Source organism: Marmota marmota, unplaced genomic scaffold (assembly GCF_001458135.2).
Source record: "Marmota marmota marmota unplaced genomic scaffold, marMar, whole genome shotgun sequence".
In the NCBI taxonomy this organism is placed as follows: Eukaryota; Metazoa; Chordata; class Mammalia; order Rodentia; family Sciuridae; genus Marmota; species Marmota marmota.
The window spans coordinates 7,366,505-7,392,581 of NW_026000075.1; the positions used below are offsets into that span (position 1 = coordinate 7,366,505).

A 26,077-nucleotide genomic window follows, 5' to 3' on the forward strand; every position below is an offset into this window, starting at 1 on the left:
CCTTGGATTACCAATGGCTGCCTTCTTGCTGTCTCCTCATGTGGCTTTTTTTTTTTTTACTTGTGTACACATCCTTGTTACGTCTTTGAGTGTTCAAAATTTCTCTTCTTATGAAGACACTAGTCACACTGGATTACAGCCCACCCTAACAATCTCATTTTAACTTAATCACCTCTTTAAAGGGATTATCTCCAAATATTCTGAGGTACTAGGATTAGAACTTCAATATATGAATTCTGACATGACACTGTTCAACCCTGAACATCCAGTCTTATTCTTGCCAAGAGTTTTATGAGACTAGATAATGATTTGAGCTCACCTAAGGACAATCAATGTAGAGGTGATAACTATGTGTTCACAAGATTTACTATTTTATTATCATTGATGATATTGCCCAAACTCATGTTTTGTTTTGTTTTTTTGACGTTAGGCTCTTAAATTGTTGAAAAGGAGAGATTCTATCTCTGAGACAATTTTAGTACCTCTTTTCCCCAGGACCTGTAATATAGTAGCTAATATTTGTAGAATACTAACTCTATTAACTCTGTTAAGTGTTGTAGTTGTAGAGTATTAAGCTCATTTACCATTCAACCCTGCAGTAGGTGTCACTGTAGTCTTGATTTGGGAGTAGAAGAAAGGTTACAAAGCGCAGAAATTAGGATTTAAACCCATGCAGTATAAATCTAGAGTGAAATTAGCACTACATAGTTTTGTAATCCTTGGTGACTTAATAGTTCTATCACTTTTTGACTACATGTCCTCAAACAAATCCTTTAAGTTCCTGCCTCCCTGTTTTACAGATTTTCCACAAAAGTTAATATATATATATATATATACTTTGAAAACTGTAAAACACATTATAAAAGCTAGTTACTATTATTTTAATCATTTTCAGGTAGTTGATACATCAGAACCAGCAGATGGTGATATTCTTATATGAAGATTTTCAGATAAATTCAACAGTGTCATCACTGTCAGATTAGTCATGACAAGCTGACTGATTGATTCCTAAGCAATCAAGTTTCTCATGCAAGTTTTAGTATAAAGAGAAGGACAGGACCAGGTCTGGTGAGAGACCTTGGGATGTCCAATACTGAAACTGTGGTAGTTATTTAGAACTAGGTCATAGATGTCAAATTAAAAATAAATATCACACAATGGAAACAGGTAAATCACAGGGGCTCTGCTCACAGGTCTGTTTTTAAGCACAATCTAATATCAATATTTAGAAAACATTCAAAATGCAAGATAAGCAGTTATGAGAACTAAGGCAGTGGAAGTTGAAAATGAAAAAGGATGACTAATTTAGAGGCATTCAGAATTAAAATTTATGAATCATAGTGGTTGGATGAATAAAGAAGAGGAAAAAGAAAAAGGAAACTACTAATGAGCCATATGAAAATTGCTATGTTTGTGTCAAAAATGGTAAAAATGGTATAATGTGAACAATAAGGTTTAATCTAATAGCATAATACCTAGATTTCTAACTATTGGGTTGAGTGAATGGACGATTCATTAAGTGAAAGAGTATATTAAAAGAAAGAGGGGTGACAGAGGAGAGTTAGACATTAATTCAACAAGAAATGAGGTATATGAAAATATTCAAGTCTGCAAATAGGCACTAAGGAGAGAGGTTCATGTGCCCTCCAGGTGTAGACTGTTGCTGACAGCATAGGAGCCAATTAGATCTCATAGGTAGAGTGTGGAGGAAAACAAAAGGAAGGATCTGAGGATGAATAATGTGCTTTTGAGCATCTAAAAGTGTGAACAGGGGCAGAGCATTTAAGACATAAATATGATTATGGTAAGAGACTGGTGAGGTATATAGTAGAGATATTGTTAATAATGCCTATAACCCCAAAGATAAGACTGATTTAGATCAGCCTGTATGGTTATGAGCTGAGAAGACACACCTGGATGTGGGAACCAAGATGTCAATAGATTGACATTTGTGGAAGCCAAAAAGTCCCTGCTGACTTTCTCCAATGCAGAAGCACTTTCCATGCAGTAGCAAAAGTACAAATTACTATGGAAGGAACAGAGGATTAAAGACCTAGAAATGGACCCAGTGAGTAAAATATAAACTTCTTTCTAGGTGTCTGGAGGAGAAGAGATGATAAGGCACTATCTACAAAGAGAGGCAGCAGTGAGAGAAAGGTTTGACATTTTCTTGTGTTTTTGTTGGTTTGTTTGGTTGTTTTTTTTTTTGTGTGTGTGTGTGTGTGGATTTGTGCATACATCAAACATTTATTGAGTTTCTAATGGGTGCCAGCCATCAGAATAACAATTTCCCAAAATTATAACTGCAGTAAAATCAGCCCTGGATTCATGGTAGCAGTGTCAATGACAGATAGTCTCACTTCTCAGCATTAAATTATCTTGTGTATTTTTTTAAGACAGGCAAAAATAATGTCTCTTTAAAGGCAAATAGAATAGATCTAATGGTGAAATGATGAGTACAGATAGAGGAGAAGAAAGTCTACAGATCTATACATAGTGTCATAACTGCTAGAGTAATCATGGCGGTTGACTGATACATTTCACTGCATGCCCATCCTCCAAAAGCAGAGGGAGTGGACCAGAGAAGCTATGAACACAGCAAGTGGGGTTAAAAGGTATCAGGGGCACCTTATAACACTTGTCCCAATATGTGAATAGCAAAGTATAGAAGCATTTTTATAACAAAATATTAATGCATGATAGTTACACTTTAACTTATAAATGTGAATTATATTTAAGCAACCCAAGAGATTACATCCAACTATTTCTACTTTATATAGTCTATAAAAGTGAGAATTATATTTTAAAATGTTTCTTTCCTATAACTGTATATTCATAGAAGTATTCCTCTCTCTCTCTTTCTCTCTCTATCTCTCTCTCTCTCTCAATATCTTAAGTCCAGTGAAATGTGACTGAGATGAATTAAAATCTGTTAAGGAATAGTAATAGAAGACTTTACATTTTTTAACCCATATTTGAATATGATTTTTCACAGCCAAGGAATATGCTCCTGAAAGACTGATAAAATATTTTTATCTCTAAAATTATAAGATTGAACATTTAGAGAATGAAAGTTGATAGCTCCTCAATGTTGTACAATGCTATCTAAAAGGAACATAAACTGCATGAATCTTCAAGTTTTCATCTATTATAAGATGACCTTCGGAAATTACTTCTGCACCAATAACACTGAAAATTCAAGGATGACGCATGGGAAGTGCATTAAAGTTAGAAGTGTTTACATGGCCCGCACTGCAAAAGATAAATTGGCAGATCTGCCAAAGCACCACTATGCTAAAATCATATGTATGACTTTTCCCATTTCACCTGAGCAAAAAGCAATGAAATATCTGTGTTAAAGGACTCTTTAAGTGCTACAGCTAATAATTTCAGCACCCTGAGGTAAGAGAAGAAAGTAATGATAGCCACAGTCAGAATTCCTGGGTCAAAAGTAAGTGTGGTAGTAAATGACTTAAAGCCTGCTGAGGCCTGTTAAAGCCTTGAATTTTCAAGTCCTCTGATTTCTTGGAGTGACTTCAATCACCAGAATCTAGAAGGTGGAGGAAGTATACTTAGGGAAACCTTAAAGCTTCAGAAAACCCAATAATGCAAGTCTTTAGGAGTTCAGTCTAAATAAATGGGATTTTATTTTTAATCTTACATAGACACCTTTCACAGTTTTTACTCTATGTCTCCAACTTTGCTCTTCCTCTTCCCATTCACTCTTTATCTAAGAGAGGGAGAGGTATTCATCCTGCTTGCCAAAACACATTCCACTCCCCAAATACATTTTCTATTATGTTTTCTAGGCCCTTAATACATTCATTTTGTGAAATCTTTCCTATAAGTTCAGTTTCTCTTTTTTTCCAAACACAAATCTTCAGTCTACTTAAATTTGAAGTCTACTTTCTAAATAAATTGAATGAAAATACAACAACAACAACAAAAAAGGTAACAACATCATTCCTGGACATCATCATACCCATAAGAAACATCTATACTTTTTGTCATAAAACAAACCATATTAGGTTAAAATAATTACTCTTTAACTCTTTCCTCTTATTATTCTATGAGGTTGATTGGGTTCTAAGGAAGAATTTTCACTCAGGGTCTCTCATGTAGTTTTTTGTTTGTGAGTATTTGTTTTTCTAAATGGGGTTGGGGCTCTAATTATAAGATTCCATCTTCATACATGTCTGATGTGACATCTCTTCATTTGACTTCTCCTTGGCCAGCTAGGGTTTTCACATAGATGGTTATATCAGTATAATTGAACTTTTCACATGGTGCCTGGTTTTTTCCAGGGTAAACATTGTGGAATACAAAATGCAGAAGCCACTGGGATCCATCTCTAAGTAGGAGAAATATTAGGGAATATATAGCCATCTTGAATCTTCCCTATGTGTCTCTTTACTTTCCTTCACTGCAAACATCCCTGTAATAAGCCAAGACTTTTGCTGCTACCACATCCTTCCTACTCGCTGTGTCGTCCATATACTTAAAGCTAGCATTTCCTTAGAGCATGTCAAGTATTTTTTAAACATTATCCCAAGTCTAAAAGGCAGATATTACTATTATTATCTCCATTTTGAACATAATCAGGAATACCTTTGTAAGTTTTTAGTTTTCTTGGCTATATTTAAACTCTTGATCACATTGAACTACCACAACAAAATACTATGAACTGGGTAAACTAAACAACAAAAATTTACTTTTTGAATTTGGGAAGCTGGAAGTCCAGGTGGTTAGACTTTCTTTTTGGCTTGTAGATAGCAGTCATCTCATGTACCTTCACATGGTGGGAGGGGAGAGAAAAAGAAGGAGAGGTCTTCCTCTTCTTGTAAATTCATAATCTTATCAGAGGAGGGCCTCACTCTCATGAACTTATTTCATTCTAATTCCTCCCTAAGGACTCTGTCTCCTGAAAAAGTCACCTTGGAGGTTTGGACTTCAGCATTAATTTTGAAAGAATCCTATTCAGTCGATAGTAATTCACCCCAAGATTCCCAAAATTTCATGTCATTATCATATGCAAAATACATCCATTTCACCCCTTAGTCCTCAAGTTCTTAATTCATTTCAGCATCAACTCTAAAATTGAATCCAAAATGTCATCTAAATATTATCCAAATCATATATGAGTGATATTTGAGGTATAACTCATCCCATCCTAAAATGAAATTTCTCTCTAGTTTGAACCTATGTGCCTTCAAATACAACTGTGAGGTACACTGAAAGATCAGACATATCCTGATATGTCAGGGTTGTCCAGAGAAGTAAAATCAATAGCATGTACATGTACACAAGGGTTTATTCATTAGAAGGAACTGACTTATACTATTATGGAGGCTGTGAAGTTCTAAGATCTGCAGACAGCATCCTGGAGACCCAGAGGGGCCTGCCTCTGTGTCACTGTGGTCCAAAGCCAAAGGCCTCAAGACCAAGAGAGCTGATGAGATGGCAGTCTAGAGAACAAAGAAGAGTCTATATTAAAGCCAGAAAAGATCCATGTCCCAGGTCAAAGCAGTCAGACAAGAATCATTTTCTTCACCTTCTGGCATGGTAAGACCTTATATTCTATTCAGGCCTTCTACTGATGGGATGAGGGCCACACAAGGATTAGAGGGCAATCTGTGTTACTGAGATTACAGATTCATCTAAAACACCTTCACTGAGGTGCCCAGAAAGACATTCAAACAAATATCTGGTGTGGCCTTGTCAAGTTGAAACCTAAAATTACCCATCATGACCACAATAGCTGGCTATTTAGTACACTAACTAGAAATTTAGGGTCTAAATTCCCATTCCCATTTGTTAACTTTTTTATTCATCACAATGTGCTTTTATTTTACTTGAAGTTGTTCTTATGAAGGTCATCACTGATTTGCTGTCTCTCTTGTCCAAATGTCTTTAATCAGCCCTTTCTCAATTTCTATGTGGTTTTTAATCTTAGTGACTAACTTGTCTTTTTGGAATACTTATCTTTTAGTTCTCATAGTATACTTGACTTTGAAACTCTTTTAATATCTATGACTACCATTTTTCTTAAATTCACTATAGTTCACAGTTCCAGCAAACAGCTGTATACACACTTGATTTCTAATATTTAATATTTAGCATTCTCCTTTCTCTAAAACTCATTTTACAATTTTAAATTCTTCAGTAGTCATTTCTACCTAAATATTCAAACTTGCCATGTCTCTGAAAGATTATTAATTTTTACTCTCAAACTTGCTATTGCCCATTACCTCATCTGCATGTCTCAGAGAAAAAGTATTTTCAGACTCTCAATTGTTAAGGCTCAAAACTTTTGTGAAGTGATTACCTATTTGTCATCTGTGTTGGAGCTCCTCCTTCTGGGAAACTATTCTTTCCATTTCTACAGGCAAACAGGATGCACCCAATCTCCTGGTCCAAGTGTGAACATGTGACCTAAGGTGAGCCACTGAGAATCACACTCTTGCTTATTTTATCTGAAGCATATAGAAAAGATGCTCCATTTTGATGGAGATTTTCCATACTCTAGGATAATGTAATTCTGAAGGGTCCAGGAGCCTGCTTCACTACCACATATACAGAGCCTGCCTGAAAAGGAAGTCAGTAAGAAAGAAGCAGTCCTGAGAAAGAGTAAGAGACAGATTGCCTTGCTTCAAATATATGAACCAATAAATTTTCATTTTTGTTTAAGCAAGTTAGAGTTGGCTTCCTGTCACTTGTAATCTACAGAATCCTGACTGAGGCCCTGCTTCTTATATTTGACTGTTCTCTGATCCAATTCCTGTTGATTCCACCCTTGTGAAATCATCTTCTGTGTATTATCACAGCTACCACCTAACTCAGAACTTCATCACCTGTCACCCAGAGTAAAGCAATAGCCACCCACTTGTACAACTTCATTTTCTAATCAATCTTATTTACGGTTGCCAGAACTCTCTTTCTAGATTACAGTTTTGATTTTGTCAAATATTTTTGCTTGTCATTCAAGGCCACTCACACTGTGTCTGTATTTATCTATAAAGATTTATCTCCCAAGCCACTATTTCTTGTGGCAGAACAAAGTGCTTAAGAGCACAAACCCTGGAACCAGATTCTCGAGTTTAAATTAAGGATCTGCCACTTCTTAGCCATATGAATTGAGCAAATTTCTTAAACATCTGTATGTATAATGTTCTTCATTGGTACCATGAAGATAATAGCACTCACCTCATGATGTCATTATGGGGATTAAAGTAATCAATATTCATAAAGCATAATAAATATGCCTGGGCTATATAAATGTTAAAGAAAATAAAATGCTTCATAGAAGGGAATGTTTTATCTTGTTTTTTGTAGTCTTTGTGCCTAAAAATTCCAGTGCATGGGAAACACCCATTTACTTACTGAATGAATGAGTGAATGAATGAATGAATGAATAAGTAAAAGCAGCCTTGGCTTCTCCTTTCTCTCCAAGCAAACAAACCTCCTGCTCCCCAAGAATGCCCACACCCATGTCTCTACTTCTGTGCCTTTAAGCATTCTATACATCTTTGTTCTAGAGAATACTTCTTTCCACTTTAAATATGAAATAATCTTCATACTTCAATACCTTACTCAAATGCCACCTTAAAGAGATCATCTTAGACTCTTCAAGCCAAAACAATCTAACCCCCTGTAAAAACAAAAGCAAATGAAAAAAAAATCCCTGAGTTATCAAAATTTCTCGAATGTACCTGTATTTTCATCCTTGCATAAGATTGATTTATGTATGTGCATTATTTTCTCTCTAAAAGTTAAATTATTACGGGTGATGGAAAAGGAATCTCTTTGCAGTGTGCCGTGGCACCTAACACTGGGTCTTGCATGAGGTAGACATTTAGTATTCATTTTTTAGTTACTATATATAACTGTCATGTATACATAATGAAAAATTTATTACTAGTATGAATAAAGGATATGTCACTAACGGTTCTCTAATTGGAGGATGAAGAATAAATGTCACAATAATAGAGAATCAAATTCTCCATAAGAGAACCAAATAGGCCAAAGGTTTTAGGTTTAACTAAACCTGATCAGATTTCATTCAGACTTCACTCAGGAGCTAAAAACTTGGCTTTGTCGTTTATAGTGAAGAAAAGATATAGCAGGCTTACTACAAAATATAAGAAAATCAAATTACTTTGAGGTACTAGTATCATAATCAGAACATAGTTGATATCTAAGAGGCAATACTTTGGGCAGTAACTGATGAAACAGACATATTTAATTATACATGGGCCCTTACATGGACCACAAAAAAGCATCTTGAAATGTCCACATAAGGTTCATATTAAGTTTTGAGTCATGTGCCTGTCACATCAATCCCACAATTCTAAGGCTATAAACTTAACTCTAGTTAGGTGCAAAAAATATAAGGAGGTAAATAAGAATTAAAAAATAAGATAAAAATAGGAATAAGAACACAACTCAGAAATAAATTTAAATTCACAGAATTAGCAGAGCATTTGTTACAAGTCCTAATTACTTGGGAATCTGAAGCTGTAGGATCACATAGTCCAGGAGCTCATGACTTGTCTGAGTAACATAGTGAGACACTGTCTGAAAAAAATAAAATTAAAAAATGACAAAAAATGTCAAGGTCATTGTACTGTCATGTGTAACTAATTAAAACAAATTAAAAAAAAGAATTTAAAAAATGAATTAATAGATTTGGCATATTAAAATTAATGGAGCTGGGCAAGGATTGTAGCTGAGTGGTAGAGCTCTTGCCTTGCAGGTGTGAGGCACTGGGTTTGATCCTCAGCACCACATAAAAATAAATAAATAAAATAAAGGTATTGTGTTCATGTACAATTAAAAAAAATTAAAATAAATAATGAAGCTAACAATCAAAACTGATTCTCTCCTAGTAAGTGCAAGGTGCTTCTCATTTGCCAGACATTCAAGGCAACAGCGTCCCACTCAGGTTCTCTTCCAAGAAAGTGCTACATGTATATAACAGAGGCTGAGACCAGGCAGATTTAGGTGGTTTCTAAGAAGGAAATGCTACAAAATAAACCAGGAACATAACAATAAAGGTTTCCTCACTTCTTTATAAAGTGTCACTTTAGAGATGGTGCTTCGATTTATTTCATGTGAAATGGATGGCACAGGGGAAGTCACTGAAAACTCTATTTATTTATTTGTATTTCTATATCTTAAACCTGTTAACATTTAAAAAGGAAAGGGACAATTTTTTTTTCTAAATTGCATCTCAATCATAACCTTTCTTCCTGGGTTTTATTACAGTATAAATTTAGCATTTTTCACTTAAAAATATTATTCCTACGATTCTTAATGTTTTCACATGATTGAATAAAGTTTCATAATTATCATCATAAAAATTCAAGGAGATTTTGAAATTGACTTTAATTCATTTTCATACAATGAAAAAAGATTGATAGAAAAGCTCATTAACAGTGTGTCCAGGTAAATGTATTAGCAGTTAATTCAGAACTATTTAAGGAAATTTTCTTAGGTATTTTTCTTAAGAAAACAGCCCCCAAATAAATCTAAAGAGATTAAGAAAAACATTTATATTAAATTAGCCTGAGATACATTTAAGACTTTACATTATTAAACATTAAATATTAGAAAATTATATTTTTTAAAGTATTTCAAGTGGCAACCTACTATATATAGCAAAACCACATGTAAGTTTTATACAACAGATAAGTTAAAATAAATATAGTGTTGTTTCCCACCTAATAAAATAGGTATGTGTATAAATTGAGATACACAGACATTATTTAGTGAGAAGAAAAAACTTCAGGTTCTTAATAAGATTGAAAGATAATTCAGAAAAGTGAAGAATGTAAAATAGTGCATTTCTTTGCATTGCTATTTGGAATTTCTAAATCAACTTTTTAGAAGGAGGATGAAGCTCTGATGTTTGCAGTCTCAGCTTCAGAACTAAAATTTTTGCCATTAAAAACGGGCTAAGCTAGTCATAATAAAATGAACTTAAAATGATGTCTAATTGTCTACCTCAAAAGTTTCATTTTTTAGAATTTTTACATGTGATTCATTTACTATGAGCTCTCTAATATTCATTTCAATTAATAGTAATCAATAGAAATCCAGTTTTGTGAATTCACCATAGTATCCACAGAATTTTCAAATAAGTGAAAGTGAATTTATTATTCAAAGCTCCCAAGTTTCTCAGATCACAGCTCTACTCTTTTTTAAATTTTTATTTGTTCCCCACTGGCTGCTCTGAAAAGCCATCCTTGCATTGTTTCTAGGTCCAGCTCCCCACTCGCGGCAACCACCTCCGCTAGGCACCTCCACCGCCGCTGCGGACTCTGGGAGCGTTATCTCCAGAGTCCCTCTAGTTTCCTTTTTAACCACCAGCATGCCCCACCATGGACACTAGCTCTGAAGTCACCACCAAGGACTTAAAGGAGATGAAGGAAGTTGTGGAGGGGGCAGAGAATGGAAGAGACGTCCCTGCTAATGGGAATGCTGATGAGGAAAATGGGAAACCGGAGGCTGACAATGAGGTAGATGAAGAAGAGGAAGAGGGTGGTGAGGAAGAGGAGGAGAAGGAGGAAGGTGACGGTGAGGAAGAGGATGGAGATGAAGATGAGGAGGCTGAGGCAGCCACGGGCAAAGGGGCAGCTGAAGATGACGAGGATGATGATGCTGATACCAAGAAGCAGAAGACCGATGAGGATGACTAGACAGCAAAAAAGGAAAAGTTAAAGGAAAAATAAAAGGCCACCGTGACCTATTCACTCTCCACTTCCCCTCTCAGAATCTGAACGTGGTCACCTTGGAGTAGAGAGGCCGGCCTGCCCCCGCCCACCAAGGGCAGTGCCACCTGCAGATGACAGGCGCTCTTCACCACCCAACCACAACCACAACGTGAATTTGCAACAGAGGAGGAAAAAAAGAACCAAACTTTCCAAGGCCCTGCTTTTTTTCTTAAAAGTATTTAAAAAAGGAAAATTTGTTTGTATTTTTTATTTACATTTTATATTTTTGTACATATTGTTAGGGGTAAGCCATTTTTAATGATCTCCTATGACCAAACCAGCCGTTGGAGCGTTCTCCATTCTACTTCTGACTTTACTTGTGGTGTGACCATGTTCATTATAGTCTCAAAGGAGAGAAAAAAAAAAAAAACTTGTAAAAAAAAAGCAAAAACAACACAAAAAAAAACAATCTTATTCCAAGCATTCCAATAACTTTTTTGTTTATGTACTTTAACTGTACTCTAAATAGTTGGTTTGTATGAGATGGTTAAAAAGGCCAAAGATATAAATATTTCTTTCTTTTTTTTTTCCTTTTCTTTGTTTATGAAGTTGCTGTTTATTTATTTATTTATTTTTGGCCTGTTTGATGTATGTGTGAAACAATAAACCGGAATTTTATTTTGCTGAGTTGTTCTAATAAATAAATGAATAAATAAATAAATAAATTTTTATTTGTAGAGGGACACAATATCGTTATTTTATTTACTTATGTGGTGCTGAGATTCAAACCCAGTGATCCATGCATGAAAAGCAAGTGCTCTACAACTGAGCTACAACCCCAGCCCACACAGCTTTACTCTTAAAAAATTTTTTTCCAATCCTGAGAATCTGGATGAACTAAACTTCGATATAATGAAATTAAACTTAAAAATAAAATCCTACTTTGGTATTTGTCAGTCAATCCTTTGGTTTTGTTGAATCTTAAGAATTTATAAGAAACTTTTCACATTATATATCATAATGTTCAAGGAATCCATTTTTTTTCCCTCAAATCACAACTTTTATAGAATTTAAATATGAAGAAAAAGTAGCAGGATAGTTTTCTTCCTTTTTAAATAACATCTATTTCAACTACAAACTAACTTTTATGATTGATAAAGTATTTATATAAAAAATGGTGATTTTAATTTCTTGATTTCTATAATGTGAATGTTCAGATGACTTAAAATGTGTTATTATACATAAGATAGTATATTTAGAGTCACCAATAATTGGTTCATAGAACTTGAAGTAAGAGTTTTTGAAAATTATTTGGATTAAGACTAAAGAAAGAAAGCACAGATGGTCCTACCAGGTCATTTATGAGCAATGCGATGTAAAATAAAATATGTGATCAGAAAATATTCTTAGAAACTATTATCTCAAAGGCTTTCTCATGTTAAAGGTTAAGAAACTGAATGCCATAAAATTTACCCATAAAGTTATATAACAAATTAATAACAATAGTCTCAAATTGATCCCAAATCATTGAATACTCATTCCATTTTTTGTCTTCTGAAAAGGAGAGATCCAAGCATTAGAGACCTTATCTCAGGTCCTGACACAGCCTGAAGGAAATAAGGTCAATAATATATACCAACGTTTCTCCCACACCTGTTCTTTATCATGCTCTTTACCCCATGTTGGTCATCATAATTCCAACAGATTTGAAATAGGAAGGAGTATCTGGATTTTTGTATTCTTATTGATTCTAGTCTCTAGCATTTAGAAAATTGATTGGGACATGATAAATAAAGAATTCCAAAAGTATTAAATATTTTTAGTTATAAGAAAGAGTAGGTACAGAACTACTATAAGTGGTGCCAACTAGGATAGAGAACAAGTTTAGGGCAATCTATCTTAGATTATTCAAGCATCATTCTCAAATAAATACTAGGGAAGGAATAGTAGTCAATCAGTTATTTGGAAACTAAAAGACTTTCTCTCATCTTTCTAAATATTTCATGCCCAACAATATTAATTTACTACTTTCTTTGTGAGAGGTACCCTACCAGTGCTTTCCAAGCATTTACAGTATTGTATTTGATAATAAAACAAAACTCTCTTTCTTCAATTTGTACAGGGACAAATTCAAACTTAGTGATGATTTGTACTCAGGCTGCCTGATCCTGATCCAGAACCAAGGCTTACAACACTTACCTATATGGCACACGCATTGCAAAATCTTACTTCTACTTTTTTAATAGGATGGCTATTTCCACAAAATTAATCTAGAGAAAAAAATAGAGTGCTGATCTTAAGAATTTAGATTAATCATTTTGATATACAACCCATTATCAGCCATTTGTTCTTATTACAATTAGAAACTCATCCTTATTTTTTAAATTTACCTATTATTTACTTGTAGTATACCAATAACCATGGCACTCATTTTTAAAGGCAAAAATTTTGGTGTTGAACATTATAATTGATGTTTTTTGAAAAAAACAGAGAGATAAATTAGTTTAAATCACTTAAAGAAGTTGAGACATAAACAAAACATAATAGAAAAGTGTGAAATCTAAGACCAGTTATGCATTTGTTCACTGGGTAAAAAATTGGGTGATTGGATATCCATAAAACTATTTTCTGAAAAAATTGCAGGTTAAACACATTTGTAAATCTCTTCTCCCTCCTGAGACATAAATTAAAGTAAAAATAATAAAAACTGTCCAAGACTCTCAAATACACAAAGAGAAAGAGAGATGTCAATAGAAGAGCTAGAAAATGAGGAATTAAGTGGTGAATGATTTAGTTAGAAAAAGGAAATAACAATGAAATTTGTGCAGAGGGCACAAGCATATTCAATTTGCCAAATAGAAATTCACATAAGCTCAGGACTTGAAGGTCCCAAGAGAACACATCAAGGGAATGAGGCATGACTTGGGAAATGGGAATTTGTTGCAAGACTATATATGGAAAAGTCAATGTCCCTTCTACTTATGGACACTCTTTCATGTAGAAGCACCCATTTTTATGGTAGAAAACTGAATGAATGAGACACAATGGAATGGCTTGGTCTTCATTACATGCCAGGCACTGTGCAGGGGGGATGAACTCTTTCTAAAGTTTTAACAGATAATAAAAATTATCAGAATTATGGGGAAAAACTCCAACATGACAAAGAAATACCAACATAAACTAAGGTAGAAAATAAATTGTTATAAAGGCAATGTATGTACAAGAAGAAAGAATCAAAAAGGTAGGAGAAAGTACAGCTTTGTCTGATAAAAAGATTTAAAAAAAAGAGGGAAAAAGGGAGGATGAGAGAGTCAGCCTTGAGAAAGATACAATCAGAAGATCTCCATGGGGTTGGGAGGAAGAAATCCTTTTGGAGGAAGAGAGGTTTTCTCCAAGAAATTGTTTTTAAATAATTTTTTTTTCAAGAAAGGCAGAGAGATGAGAAATTTGAAGAAAACAGTATGAGAGACAGTCTTGGTCTCTCACAGCCAGTAACGAGGAATTTTATATAAAAAGAACAAAACAAATATAAAGTGGAAAAATATTTTTAAAATTTAAGGAAATTCACCATCTATGAAGGACACACAGAGTGTCTCACCCACTATGTGCAGAAATATCCTCAGGAAGGGACCTTTAACTTCAGAACAGCAAAGATAACCATGCTACAATGCTGCCAAAGAAAAAGAAGTTTCTTTTTAACAGAAGCAGCCAGAATTACACTGTATTCTAATTAGCAATATGGGAATCTAAAAAATAATGAAGGAATTGTCTTCTGAATTTTGAAAGAATGCAATCTTCAATCTAGATAATACACCAAATCAAACTAATAATACAGATCAGGTCAATAAATAAAACATATTGGGCCCTGTGATGCTTTATGGTGAACTGATGTAATGTGGAAAATGAGTGTGTATGATCATGAGCAGTAAATAGTTAATATAGTCAGTCCACTGATGAATACTTAGAATTTCCCACAGTTAAAACGAATTTTGAGAGTATTAGATGATCCCTATTTTAATTAGAGTTCTGACAACTTCAGTCTTGTTTTTAAGAAAGCTGAACCCAAACAATACAGGTATAAATTTGGTAGACAAAGTCAGTCTTTATTTTCTTTTCTAAAATGGAAATAGATTTATTGTTTTCTGATTAGCTAATGTATATGCTTAATATATTCATTGAGAAGATAGGGAAAGTGCAAATAAGAATTAAATCACCAGAAAGGCTACAACCCCATAGATATCACCTAAGTTATTCAATATTTAGTTATTAACATTTATATGAGTATATACATATAAATATTACTTGAATATAAACATATTAAAATGTATACCTGCATTTATATATGTGTATATATATATATATATATATATATATATATATATATATATATAAACATACTCATAAATATAACAACATCTGTAATGAACCATGTGTTTTCACATTAAAATATATCATGAACTTATTTTCCATGTAAACAATAGCACATCACAACATATTTAATGGTAAGAAGAGCTTGAGTATGTTTCCAATAAAAGAAACATACATGTGTTCTGGATACCAGTCAGGTAGATGAAAAAATGATGTTTAATTGTGAAAATAAAAGGGATTGTTGTTTTGTTGTTTTCATTATTGTGCAGTAATTATTTATAAAGGCACCACTAGTAGTGAGATAATATTTTATACAGCCATGTAACATGTATGATTTACGTCTATATAGATGTTTAACTATGGATGGATACATGTAATTTACATCTGCGTAGGAATATGTGTACATATTCATGCATGTGCTGTTGCAATTTATATTTATGTTCACATTTATGTGAATGTTATTTTAATGCTTGGATTTATTATGGACAAATGATTTCCTCAGGCTACTCTTTCTCTGCCAAAGGCACTAGTATGTTGGCATACTATCAGACACACTCACAATCATCATCCTTTATGTGGATTTTATCTTTCCCTTTGAATGGTATTTTCCATCATACGTGATTAGTATTTCATACTCCATGTGTCTTAATGTCTTTTTTCTTTGTGAGATACTTTGAGGATAATGATAAAAAGTGGGAATGCAGACAAAAAGTATCCCATCTCTCAAAGCTACAATTTCAACTTCAAGGATTTCATTTTAGTACTTTTCAGGGCTGCTTGATTGACTACTCCATACACTAAAGAATGAATGGCAATTGAGACCAATCATGCTGAACTAAAGGATTCGTGGAAGGGAAAACTTTTGATGTAGAGTTCAACTATAAGAGATAAACAATATTATTCCACATTAAGAGGCAGTGTTTTTTTTTATCTCAGTACTCAAAAAAGAATATTTTACCCTGGAAATCCTTTTGAGAAATTTATATTATATTGCCTGCATTAAACAAGTTATTTGATTCTGATACTCAATGTACTTTTGTAACTGTTTTATAACTTTATTCAGAAGTCCACTATAACCTTTCATAATAACCATTCTACATAAATTGCTCATGACAAAAGATATCATTTCTGAAGCTTTTGATCAAATATTGATATATAAAATTATTCTTTCTTTTCTCTCTCCCTTTGTGCTAGAATTTTTTTTTGTGTGTGTGTATGTGTGTGTGTGTTTGGTACTGGGGATTGAACTCAGGGGAACTTGACCACTGAGCCACATATCAAGCCCTATTTTGTATTTTAATTAGAGAAAGGGACTCACCAAGTTGCTTAGTGCCTTGCTTTTGCTGAGGCTGGCTTTGAATTTATGATCCTCCTGCCTTAGCCTTCCATGTCACTGGGATTACAGGCATGCGCCACCATGCCAGGGAAACACAGGATTTTGTACAAGCTTATCATGCACATTATCACTGAACTACACCTTATTATCATTTACAAATAATTCTGATCATCTCTTTTTTGTAACAGGTGATTCCTAATCAATATTTGGCACATGTAACAAATAATATTTGGATCATTGCCATAAATGTCCATGTATGTCCACAGTGGGAGACTAGATTGTAGGTATTGAGAGTACAAGACTCTCTGTGGCCTCAGTTGACCACATGCACACCATTACAGGGTGCCATAGCTCACCAGGCAAGACATTTTTGCCTACAAGAATATTTATGGGCAGGGGTTTCAAACGGTGGAATGGAAAGTTCACTACCTTGGCTGCTTTGTGGTGTGAAACCAAGAGAGGCAGATAGGAAGATTTTTAGCAAGGTGGATGAATGACCAAAAACAGGGGGGACTTTACTGGAATTTAACAGTAGACACTCAAACAGATTGGGGACTCGGGAGATTGGATATAATAAAATATGAAAGAAATGACCAGCACCACAGCAGCAGCAGCAAAGGCACAAGCAACAATGGTCACTCCATGAATGGAGTCATAGGAAAAAGCAATTAAAGGTACCCACATATTTAGGAGTACTGACACATGTCTGGGTACGGAGAGTTTAAGATTAAAGACACTGCCCTCCTAAACTGAAAGGCACGCTGCACAATATCCTTGTATGGGGGCTGGGGGGTGGAACATCTGTCACTGTGGCATGCAGATGACAGAGGAAGGAACCATTTTGCTGTCACAATGGAGGGGCTGGAAGCTGAGGGAGCCAATTGCTGGCAAACCAGAGGCTGGCCTGAAACACAGGCCTAGCAAACCCAGTGTGCCTAAGTGACCAGGAGAAAATCAAATGTGGAGAGAGGTTTGCACAAGGGACAACTGATTGTGGGAACTCACCTGGCTTTCCCCTCCCCCTACAATCCAGCTGCTTTCAGGACCCACTAGGTGAGATGTGCCTGGTGGGGAATTTGAAAGTGCATGAGATTGAGTTTGGAGATTGAACCCAAAACCAGGAGACTAAACCTGCAGTCCACAGGTGACAAAGTGGACTAGAAATTGGCTCCTACACCACATGAATAGAACCTAAAGGAGATCCCAGGGGTACACTCTCCAGTATGGGCCCAAAATTTCTGGGCCCTGGGGGTGCTACACTGACTAAAAGTCTCTAAATCAATAGGAATTTAGTGGAGAGCCCAGAGCCTACCTAGGCCTAAACCCCACCTCTGGCAGTTCAGCCTCTAGGATTAAACCTCTCACTCTAGCAACCCCACTCTGTGGGTGAAGCAAGCATCATGATCCAGACAAAACACTGCTGAGAAGGGAAGCTGAGAATCTTTTTTTTTTTTTTTTAGCTGAGAATCCTTTGATCTCCAATTTAAACAATTCTTTACCTTTTCATTGAGATTTTTTCCTCACCTCTACCATTTTGGAAACCAATTATTTTTCATGGATCAGTTTATTGAGGACTAGAATGTTTGATTAGCATATTTCAGTTTTGCTTCATATTTTTTTTAATTTTTAGTTTATTCCTTCTATTTTTAATTTAAAAAATTTTAACTTTATATAAATATTTTTTCTCTCACTTACCTGTTTCCCTTAACTTTCTTTCTCTCTTTGCTTCTGTTAAAAGCCAACCTGTCTTTTTCCCTCTTTCACACTTCCTTTAATTTTTTACTTCTATCTCTTCTCTTCCTCCCTTATAATCATTACATTTTATACCACTTCTGTTCTCTGTCCACCATTCAAGATTGTAAATCTTTCTGCAAACATACTGTTTTTATTGTAGGCAATAACTGAACATGTCATTTCTATTTGCTGCAACGAAATTGTAGACATCTCAGGAGAAGTAATTTGGTTTAATGCTATATATTGTTTGCACTGGTTGCTGTTATTTTTTGTATCTCCCTTAATGGTGAGGTACTGGAAAGCTCAAAGACATTATAGGTCTACAGGGTAGAAACTGTATTGCCTTGGACCCATACTGTTAGATGGCTAAACACATAAACAATATGAAAAAACAAGGTAACAAACTGCCCCAAACAAACCAAGACACTCAAAAAAATAGAATCCATTGATGCCACAGTGGAAGAAATGACAGAGAAAGAGTTTAAAATGTAAATAGCTAAACTGATTTGCAATATAAAGGATAATGAAAGGAGTAAAATCAAAAGAAAAATACAGGAAGTAAAAGATCACTTAAACAAAGAGATAGAGATTCTGAAAAGAAATCAAGCCAAAAATCCTTGAAATGAAGGAATCATTAAACCAAATTAAAAAATTCAATGGAAAGCATAACCAACAGATTAAATCACTTGGAAGATAGTTTCAGGCAATGAAGACAAAATATATAATCCTAAAAATAAAATTCAGCAATGAGAAAAGATGTTAAGACACCATGAACAGAACTTGCAATAAATATGGATAACATAAAAAGACCAAACTTTAAATTTATTAGGATAGATGAATATGCAGAGATACAAAACTGAAGAATACACAATCTTTTCAATAAAATAATATCAGAATATTCCCCAAACCTAAAAAATATCATGAAATATCAAATATGGGAGGCTTACAGGACCACAAATATACAAAATTACAACAGACCAACAACAAGGCACATTATTATGAAAATGCCTAACATACAGAATAAGGATAGAATCTTAAAGGCTGCCAGAGAAAATGTCAGATGACATTTAGAGTAAAACCAATCTGGATCTCACTTGATTTCTCAACCCAGAACCTCAAAGCTAGGAGATCTTGGAATAATATATAGCAAGGTCTGCCACCAAGAATACTATATCCAGCAAAATTAAGCTTTAGAGTTGATGATGAAATTTTAAAAACTCTTATAATAAACAAAAGTTAAAAGAATTTACAACTAGAATACTTGCCCTATAACATATACTTAACAAAATAATTTGTAAAGAAGAAATGGAAATTAAAAGTGAAAATCAGCCAAGGGAGAAATGACACTAGAAGAATAATTAATCAAAGGAGAAACTAATTCAAATAAAAAAAAAACAGAAATAAATCAAAATGACTTGGAATAAAACTCATATCTCAATAATAACTTTGAACATAAATGGCTTGAACTCCCAAAGAAAATACAAAAACTTGCAGATTGGGCTGGGGATGTGGCTCAAGCAGTAGCGCGCTCGCCTGGCATGCGTGCGGCCCGGGTTCGATCCTCAGCACCACATACAAACAAAGATGTTGTGTCCGCCGAGAACTAAAAAAAAAAAAAAAAAAAAAAAACTTGCAGATTGGATTAAAAAATAAGACCAAACAATATGCTGTCTCCAAGAGACTCACCTCATAGGCAAAAACATCCACAGAGTGAAATTGAAAGGATGGGAAATAATAGATCACTCACATGAACTGCGTAAAGCAGGGGTTTCTGTACTCAAATCAGATAAAGTGGACTTCAAACCAAAGTTAATCAGAAGGGACAAAGAAGAACATTTCATACTTCTTTGAGAAATTATACATCAACAAGACATAACAATCATAAATATTTGTGCCCCAAACAATGGAGCAAACCCTTTTTAATTTCAAGAATCAAATAGACCACAACATGATAATACTGTGTGATTTTGACAAAACCAATCTTACCACTAGATAGATCCTCCAAACAAGAACTAAACAAAGAAACTATAGAACTAAATAACATAATTAATATCTTAGAGTCAACAGACATATATAGAGTATTTAATCCCATCAATCACTGAATACACTTTCTTCTCAGCAGCACACGGATTCTTCTCTAAAATAAAGCATGTCTTAGGCCACAAAACAACTCTTAGAAAATACAAATATAGATAATACTTTGCATTCTATTAGATCATAATGTAATAAAATTAGAAATCAATGATAAAATAAAAAAAAATAGAAGCTACTCTACCACCTGGAGACTAAATAATACACTATTGAATGACCAATGAATAGAAGAAATCAGAGATGAAATAAAAAATAATTAGGGAAGATGAGAATAGCAATACGACATATGAAAATCTCTGGGACACTATGAAGGCAGTGCTAAGAGGAAAGTTCATTGCATTCAGCTCATTCATTAAGAGAATAGAAAATCGCCAAATAAATAACATTACATCTGAAAGCCCTCGAAGAAGAGGTAGAAATCAACACCAAAAGCAGTAGAAGATGGGAAGTAATTAAAATCAGAACTGAAATCAGTAAAATTTAATCAAAAGAAATAATTGAAAAAATCAGCAAAACAAAAATGTTAGAGTCTGTAAACAAGTCTGCATGGCGCCTGGCAAAATGCCAGAGGGAGTGGTTTGTAAAGTAACACCAGCGAGCCATTAAGTGTGGAGATTTCTTATTGGTTGACTGCTGTATCGAGTTTATGTTAATTAGATAAGCTGTGTGGAATGTATAAATACCGCTCCTGTCCTACAATAAACGGCTCCTACTCCTGCTGTATCAATCTACACAAGTTATTCGTCACCCCCCAGTTATTCTGCTGCAGCCGGACTGTGGCACAAAAAGTTGGTTCTCTGAAATAAATAAATAAAATTAATAAACCCTTGACTATGCCAATGAAGAGAGAAACAGAGAACTCAAATTACCAAAATGCATGATGTAAAGGAAAATATTATGATGTATATTACTGAAATACATACAATAATCAGAAAATATTTGGAAAACTTATAATCTAATAAAATAAAAAATCTTGAATATCGAAAAATTCTTGAGACATATGACCTACCCAATGAATCAGGAGGACATAGACAAATTAAACAGATTAATGTCAAGCAATGAAATTGAAGAAGCCATCAAACGCCTACCAACAAAGAAAAGCCCAGGACCAGACAGTGTTATGATTTGGATGTGAGGTGTCCCCAAAAATCTCATGTGTGAAACAATGCAAGAAGGTTCATGGGAGAAATGATTTGGTTGTGACAGTCTTAACCCAAAAAATGAATTAATACCCTGATGAGTTCATATCTGACTAAAACAGTGGTAACTGAAGTGCTAGGGTGTGTCTAGTGGAGGTGGGACATTGGTGGGAGTGGCTTTGGGGTATATATTTGTATCTGGCAAGCAGAGACTTCTCTCTCTGCTTCCTAATCATCATGTGAGGTGCTTTTCTCTGAAACACCCTTCTGCCATGATGTTCAGGCTCACCTTGAACTACAAGGAATAGAGGCTACTGTGTATGGATTAAAATCTCTGAAACCATGAATGCCCCAAATAAACTTTTCCTCCTTTACAATTGGTCTAATCAGGTCTATTAGTCACAATGGCAAAAAAGCTTGGTTGAAAAATTTTCACCCAAGTTCTACAAGACCTTCAAAGAAGAATTAACACCAATAATCCTCCGTGAAATAGAAAAGGAGAGAACCCTTCCAAATTCATTCTATGAAGCTAGTATCAATGTGATTCCAAAACCAGACAAAGACACATCAAGAAAAGAAAACTTCAGACCAATATCCCTGATAAACACAGAGACAAAAAGTTCTTAATAATATTCTGGCAAATCATATACAAAACATATTTAAAAGATAGTGCACCACAATTAAGTGGGGTTCATTCCAGGAATGCATGGTTGGTTTGACATATGGAGATCAATAAACGTAATTCATCACACCACAAACTTAAAGACATGGATCACATGATTATCTCAATAGATGCAGAAAAAGCATTTGCCAAAATACAGCAGAAATTCATGTTCAAAACACGAGAAAAACTAGAGGTAGTAGGAGCATACCTCAATATATGTAAAAGCTATATGTACTAAATCCAAGGCCAATGTCATTCTAAATGTAGGAAAATTGAAAGCATTCCCTATAATAACTGGATCAAGACAAGGATGCCCTCTTTGACCATTTCTGTCCAATATAGTCCTTGAAATTCTAACCACAGCAATTAGAAAGAAGAAAGAAATTAAAGGCATCTGAATAGGAAAAGAAGAACTCAAACTATCCCTATTGCTAATGACATAATTATATATTTAGAAGATCCAGAAAACTTCTATAGCTCATAAATAAAATCAGCAAAATAGCAGGATATAAAATTAACACCCATAAATCAATTGCATTTCTATACATCAGTGAAGAATTAACTGAAAGATAAAGTAGAAAAAACTACCCCAATCATAATAGCCTCAAGGAAAATAAAATATTTGAGAATCAACGTAAGAAGTGAAAGACATCTACAATAAAAAATACAGAACATTAAAGAAGGAAATTGAGGAAGACCTTAGACGATGGAAAGACCTCTCATGTTCTTGGACAGGTTAAATAATATTATTAAAATGGCCATATTACAGATTTAATGCAATTCTTATTAAAATTTGAAGGACATTGTCATAGAAATAGAAAAAGCAATCTATGACATCAATTTGGAAAAATAATAGATCCAACGCAATCCTTATTGAAAACAGTGATACAGAGGCATCATATTACCAGACCTGAAACTATACTACAGAGCCATGGTAACAAAAATGGCATGGTATTGGCACCAAACAGACAGATAGACCAATAGAATAGAATAGAAAACAGAGAAAACCCACATAAATATATTTATCTCATACTTGAAAAGCCTCCAAAAACATGCATTGGAGAAAATATAGCCTCTTCAAAAAATGGTGGCGGAAACTATGGAAATACATATGTAGCAAATTAAAATTAAATCCCTATTTCTCGCCCTGCACAAAACTCAACTCAAAGTGAATCAAGGAACTACACATTACACCAAATATCCTGTGCCTATTAGAAGAAAATGTAGGCCCAACCCCTGTCAGTTTAAGAACCAAATTCCTCAACAAGACTCCTAGTGTGCAAAAGTAATAGAATGGTATGAAACTAAAGAGATTTTTCACAGCAAAGTAAACAATCAAGAATGTGAAGAGGGAGACTTCAGAATGAGAGAAAATCTTTGCCACCTGCAACTCAAATAGAGCATTAATCTCCAGGATGTATAAAGACCCATAGTCAACGCAATCCTTAAAGACAAAACTTAAAAAACTTAAGACCAAAAAGAAGAAAAGAAAAACAATAACTCAATCAATAAATTGGTGAAGGAACTAAATGGGCACTTCACAGAAGAAATATAATCAGTCAACAAATACATGGAAAAAATGTTCAACATCTCTAGCAGTTAGAGAAATGGAAATTAAACTACACTGAGATTTTATCTTGTATGAGTAAGAATGGCAATTATCAAAAATACATGTAACAATAAATGTTGGTGAGGATGTGGGGTAAAGGTACATTCATATATTGCTGGGTGAACTGCAAATTGGTGCATATCCCTCAGAAAACCTGGTATGGAACCACCATTTGACACAGTTATACTACTCCTTGTTATATACCCAAAGTACTTAAAATAAGCATACTTCTAATAGATTTTAATAGTGATGTTGCCACACCGATGTTGATAGCAGTTCAATTCACAATAGGTAAACTATGGAATAGCCCAAGTGCACTTCAACAGATGAATGGTAGTTTATATACCCTATGGAATACTACTCAGCCCTAAAGAAGAAAAAATTATGGCATTTGCTGGTAAATGAATAAAACTGGAGACTATAATGCCAAGTGAAACATTCCAATCCCCAAGAAACAAAGTCAGATGTTTTCTCTGATTTGCACATGCTAACTCACAATAAATGGAAGGTAGGGAATAATGTAAGTATTTTGGATTATATAAAAGGAAATGAAGGGAAGGGAGGGGAAATGGAAATAGAAAAGATAGTATAAGGATTTCGACATTACTTTTCTAAGTTCATATATGAATACACAACTGATCTTATTCCATATCAGGTACAACCAGAAGAATGTAAAGTTATAATCCATATATGTATAATATATCAAAATGTATTCTATTGTCATGTATAACTAAAGAAAAATTTAAAAATCTTTATGTAGCAATAAATTCATAGTTCCTTGTCTGCAGTTAATCAGTATCATGGCAATATGGAAAACAATACTGATAGCAAAACAAATGTCACATAAATAAAACTATAATACAGAAGTACATATTGGAACTCACTTTTAAATGTCAGGCTATGATAAACATAATTCTAAAGTTACACTTTAAGAATGGGAAAAATTTTAAAAGTCAACAATATAAAAATTTAAGACATATCCCTCAAGCAGAGAAAAATAACATATAAAAAAAGAAAATTTTAATAATTTTAATGATATAAGTGCAGAAGGAAACACACAAACAGAAAAATAATAGAGCAGCTAATAAATAAATACAAATAAAACATAATAAAAATTTAAAAAGTTAACTAATTACTAATAAAAAAAACAAGAAGATACTTTGACCATCAATTAATAAAATCAGAGAAGCCAATATAGCCAAATGTTAATCCTTGATCCTTACGGCCACATAAAAAAAATAAAATAAAATCAGATGCTATTCAATTTGATCAAACATTTCATGAAATGTATACATGCATATTTTATTGGCAAAGTGGTAAATTATGTTTTTAATTCAGAGAATAACATCTATCAAAATTTTTTAATAACTGCATAACTTTAAAGATCCCACTTGTGGGAAATTTACTAGGCAGGTAGATGTGGGTATAATATACACAGTAATTTAATGAGAATGTTTATGAAAATGAAATTTGGAAAATTAAAATGTACACTAGTAGGATTGGATTAAATAGATAAAAAATGGTCACACATTCAAAATAATTATATAAGAGTATATTTCTAAAAAAAGTATTTGTAAATATTAAAAACATTTAAAATTTCCTATTTTTATAAAAAAAATATGTATAGAAAGATATAAATGTGAAGGTATATAGATATCTTAATAAATAATCTGGAAATTTGAATACCAAAATTTTAATAGTAGTTTGGATGATAAAGTTTTTTTTTAATTTTGATTCAGTTCCTTGCATATATTCAAAGCATTTATTGTTTAATATAAATAAGTAACAAAAGCCTTCACTTTGTTCTTAAGTAATATGTAATCACAGATTAGAATAAATTTTTATATGCTCCTGAGTATCACCCATGATTTTTAAAAACTTTTATGAGGACTTATGGTTTTTCCATGACCTAATTAAGCAGATCAAATATCAGATTTTGATTAGCAGTGCCTATAATAAGCCACAGTTATTTATGACATGTTCTGTTCATACAGAAGAGGCAGTTTCTGAATACACTATATTACAGTCCTAATGTAATTTGTAACGATTCAATTTGAAGTTTATTGAGCATGTATTACATATGAGGTATTATGTTTTTTATTATGGTGCCAAGTGAAGGAAAATACATTGTCCCTAAGCTTGAGACATTCATAAATGGGTAGAAGAAATAGTACATGCATTATAAAGCAGATTGTGATAAATACCATGAAAGAGTTTCCAATAAAATGAGTTTAGAAAAGGAACAGATAATTTTCTGGAATGACCTACAATAACCATAAAATTAAATTATTTTCAGTAAATTATACATACTAAAGAAGATAGAATACTTATTTTAGGAGCTCTCTAATAAAATCAGTATATACTAATTTTTTTTTTCTATTTACCTTACATTATTTAGAAAACAAATTTACCAGAACACCTAAT

At 33.6% G+C, this 26,077-nt stretch overlaps 2 protein-coding genes across 13 annotated transcripts in view; one reads left to right on the forward strand and one right to left on the reverse strand.

The window, feature by feature from the left end:
* Window positions 1-26,077, reverse strand: part of Naaladl2 (N-acetylated alpha-linked acidic dipeptidase like 2) — a 1,175,859-nt gene that overhangs the window by 257,309 nt on the left and 892,473 nt on the right. The gene's annotated exons all lie outside the window — the stretch shown is intronic.
* Window positions 7,317-11,810, forward strand: LOC107149471 (prothymosin alpha-like). Its single transcript, XM_048814270.1, has one exon. It carries the CDS (start codon window positions 10,380-10,382, stop codon window positions 10,695-10,697), a length of 318 nt encoding a protein of 105 aa, XP_048670227.1. The 5' UTR covers window positions 7,317-10,379; the 3' UTR covers window positions 10,698-11,810.

Excerpts from the sequence above, each read along its gene's own strand:
- LOC107149471 (XM_048814270.1), top strand. The coding sequence starts at position 10,380 with ATGGACACTAGCTCTGAAGTCACCACCAAGGACTTAAAGGAGATGAAG.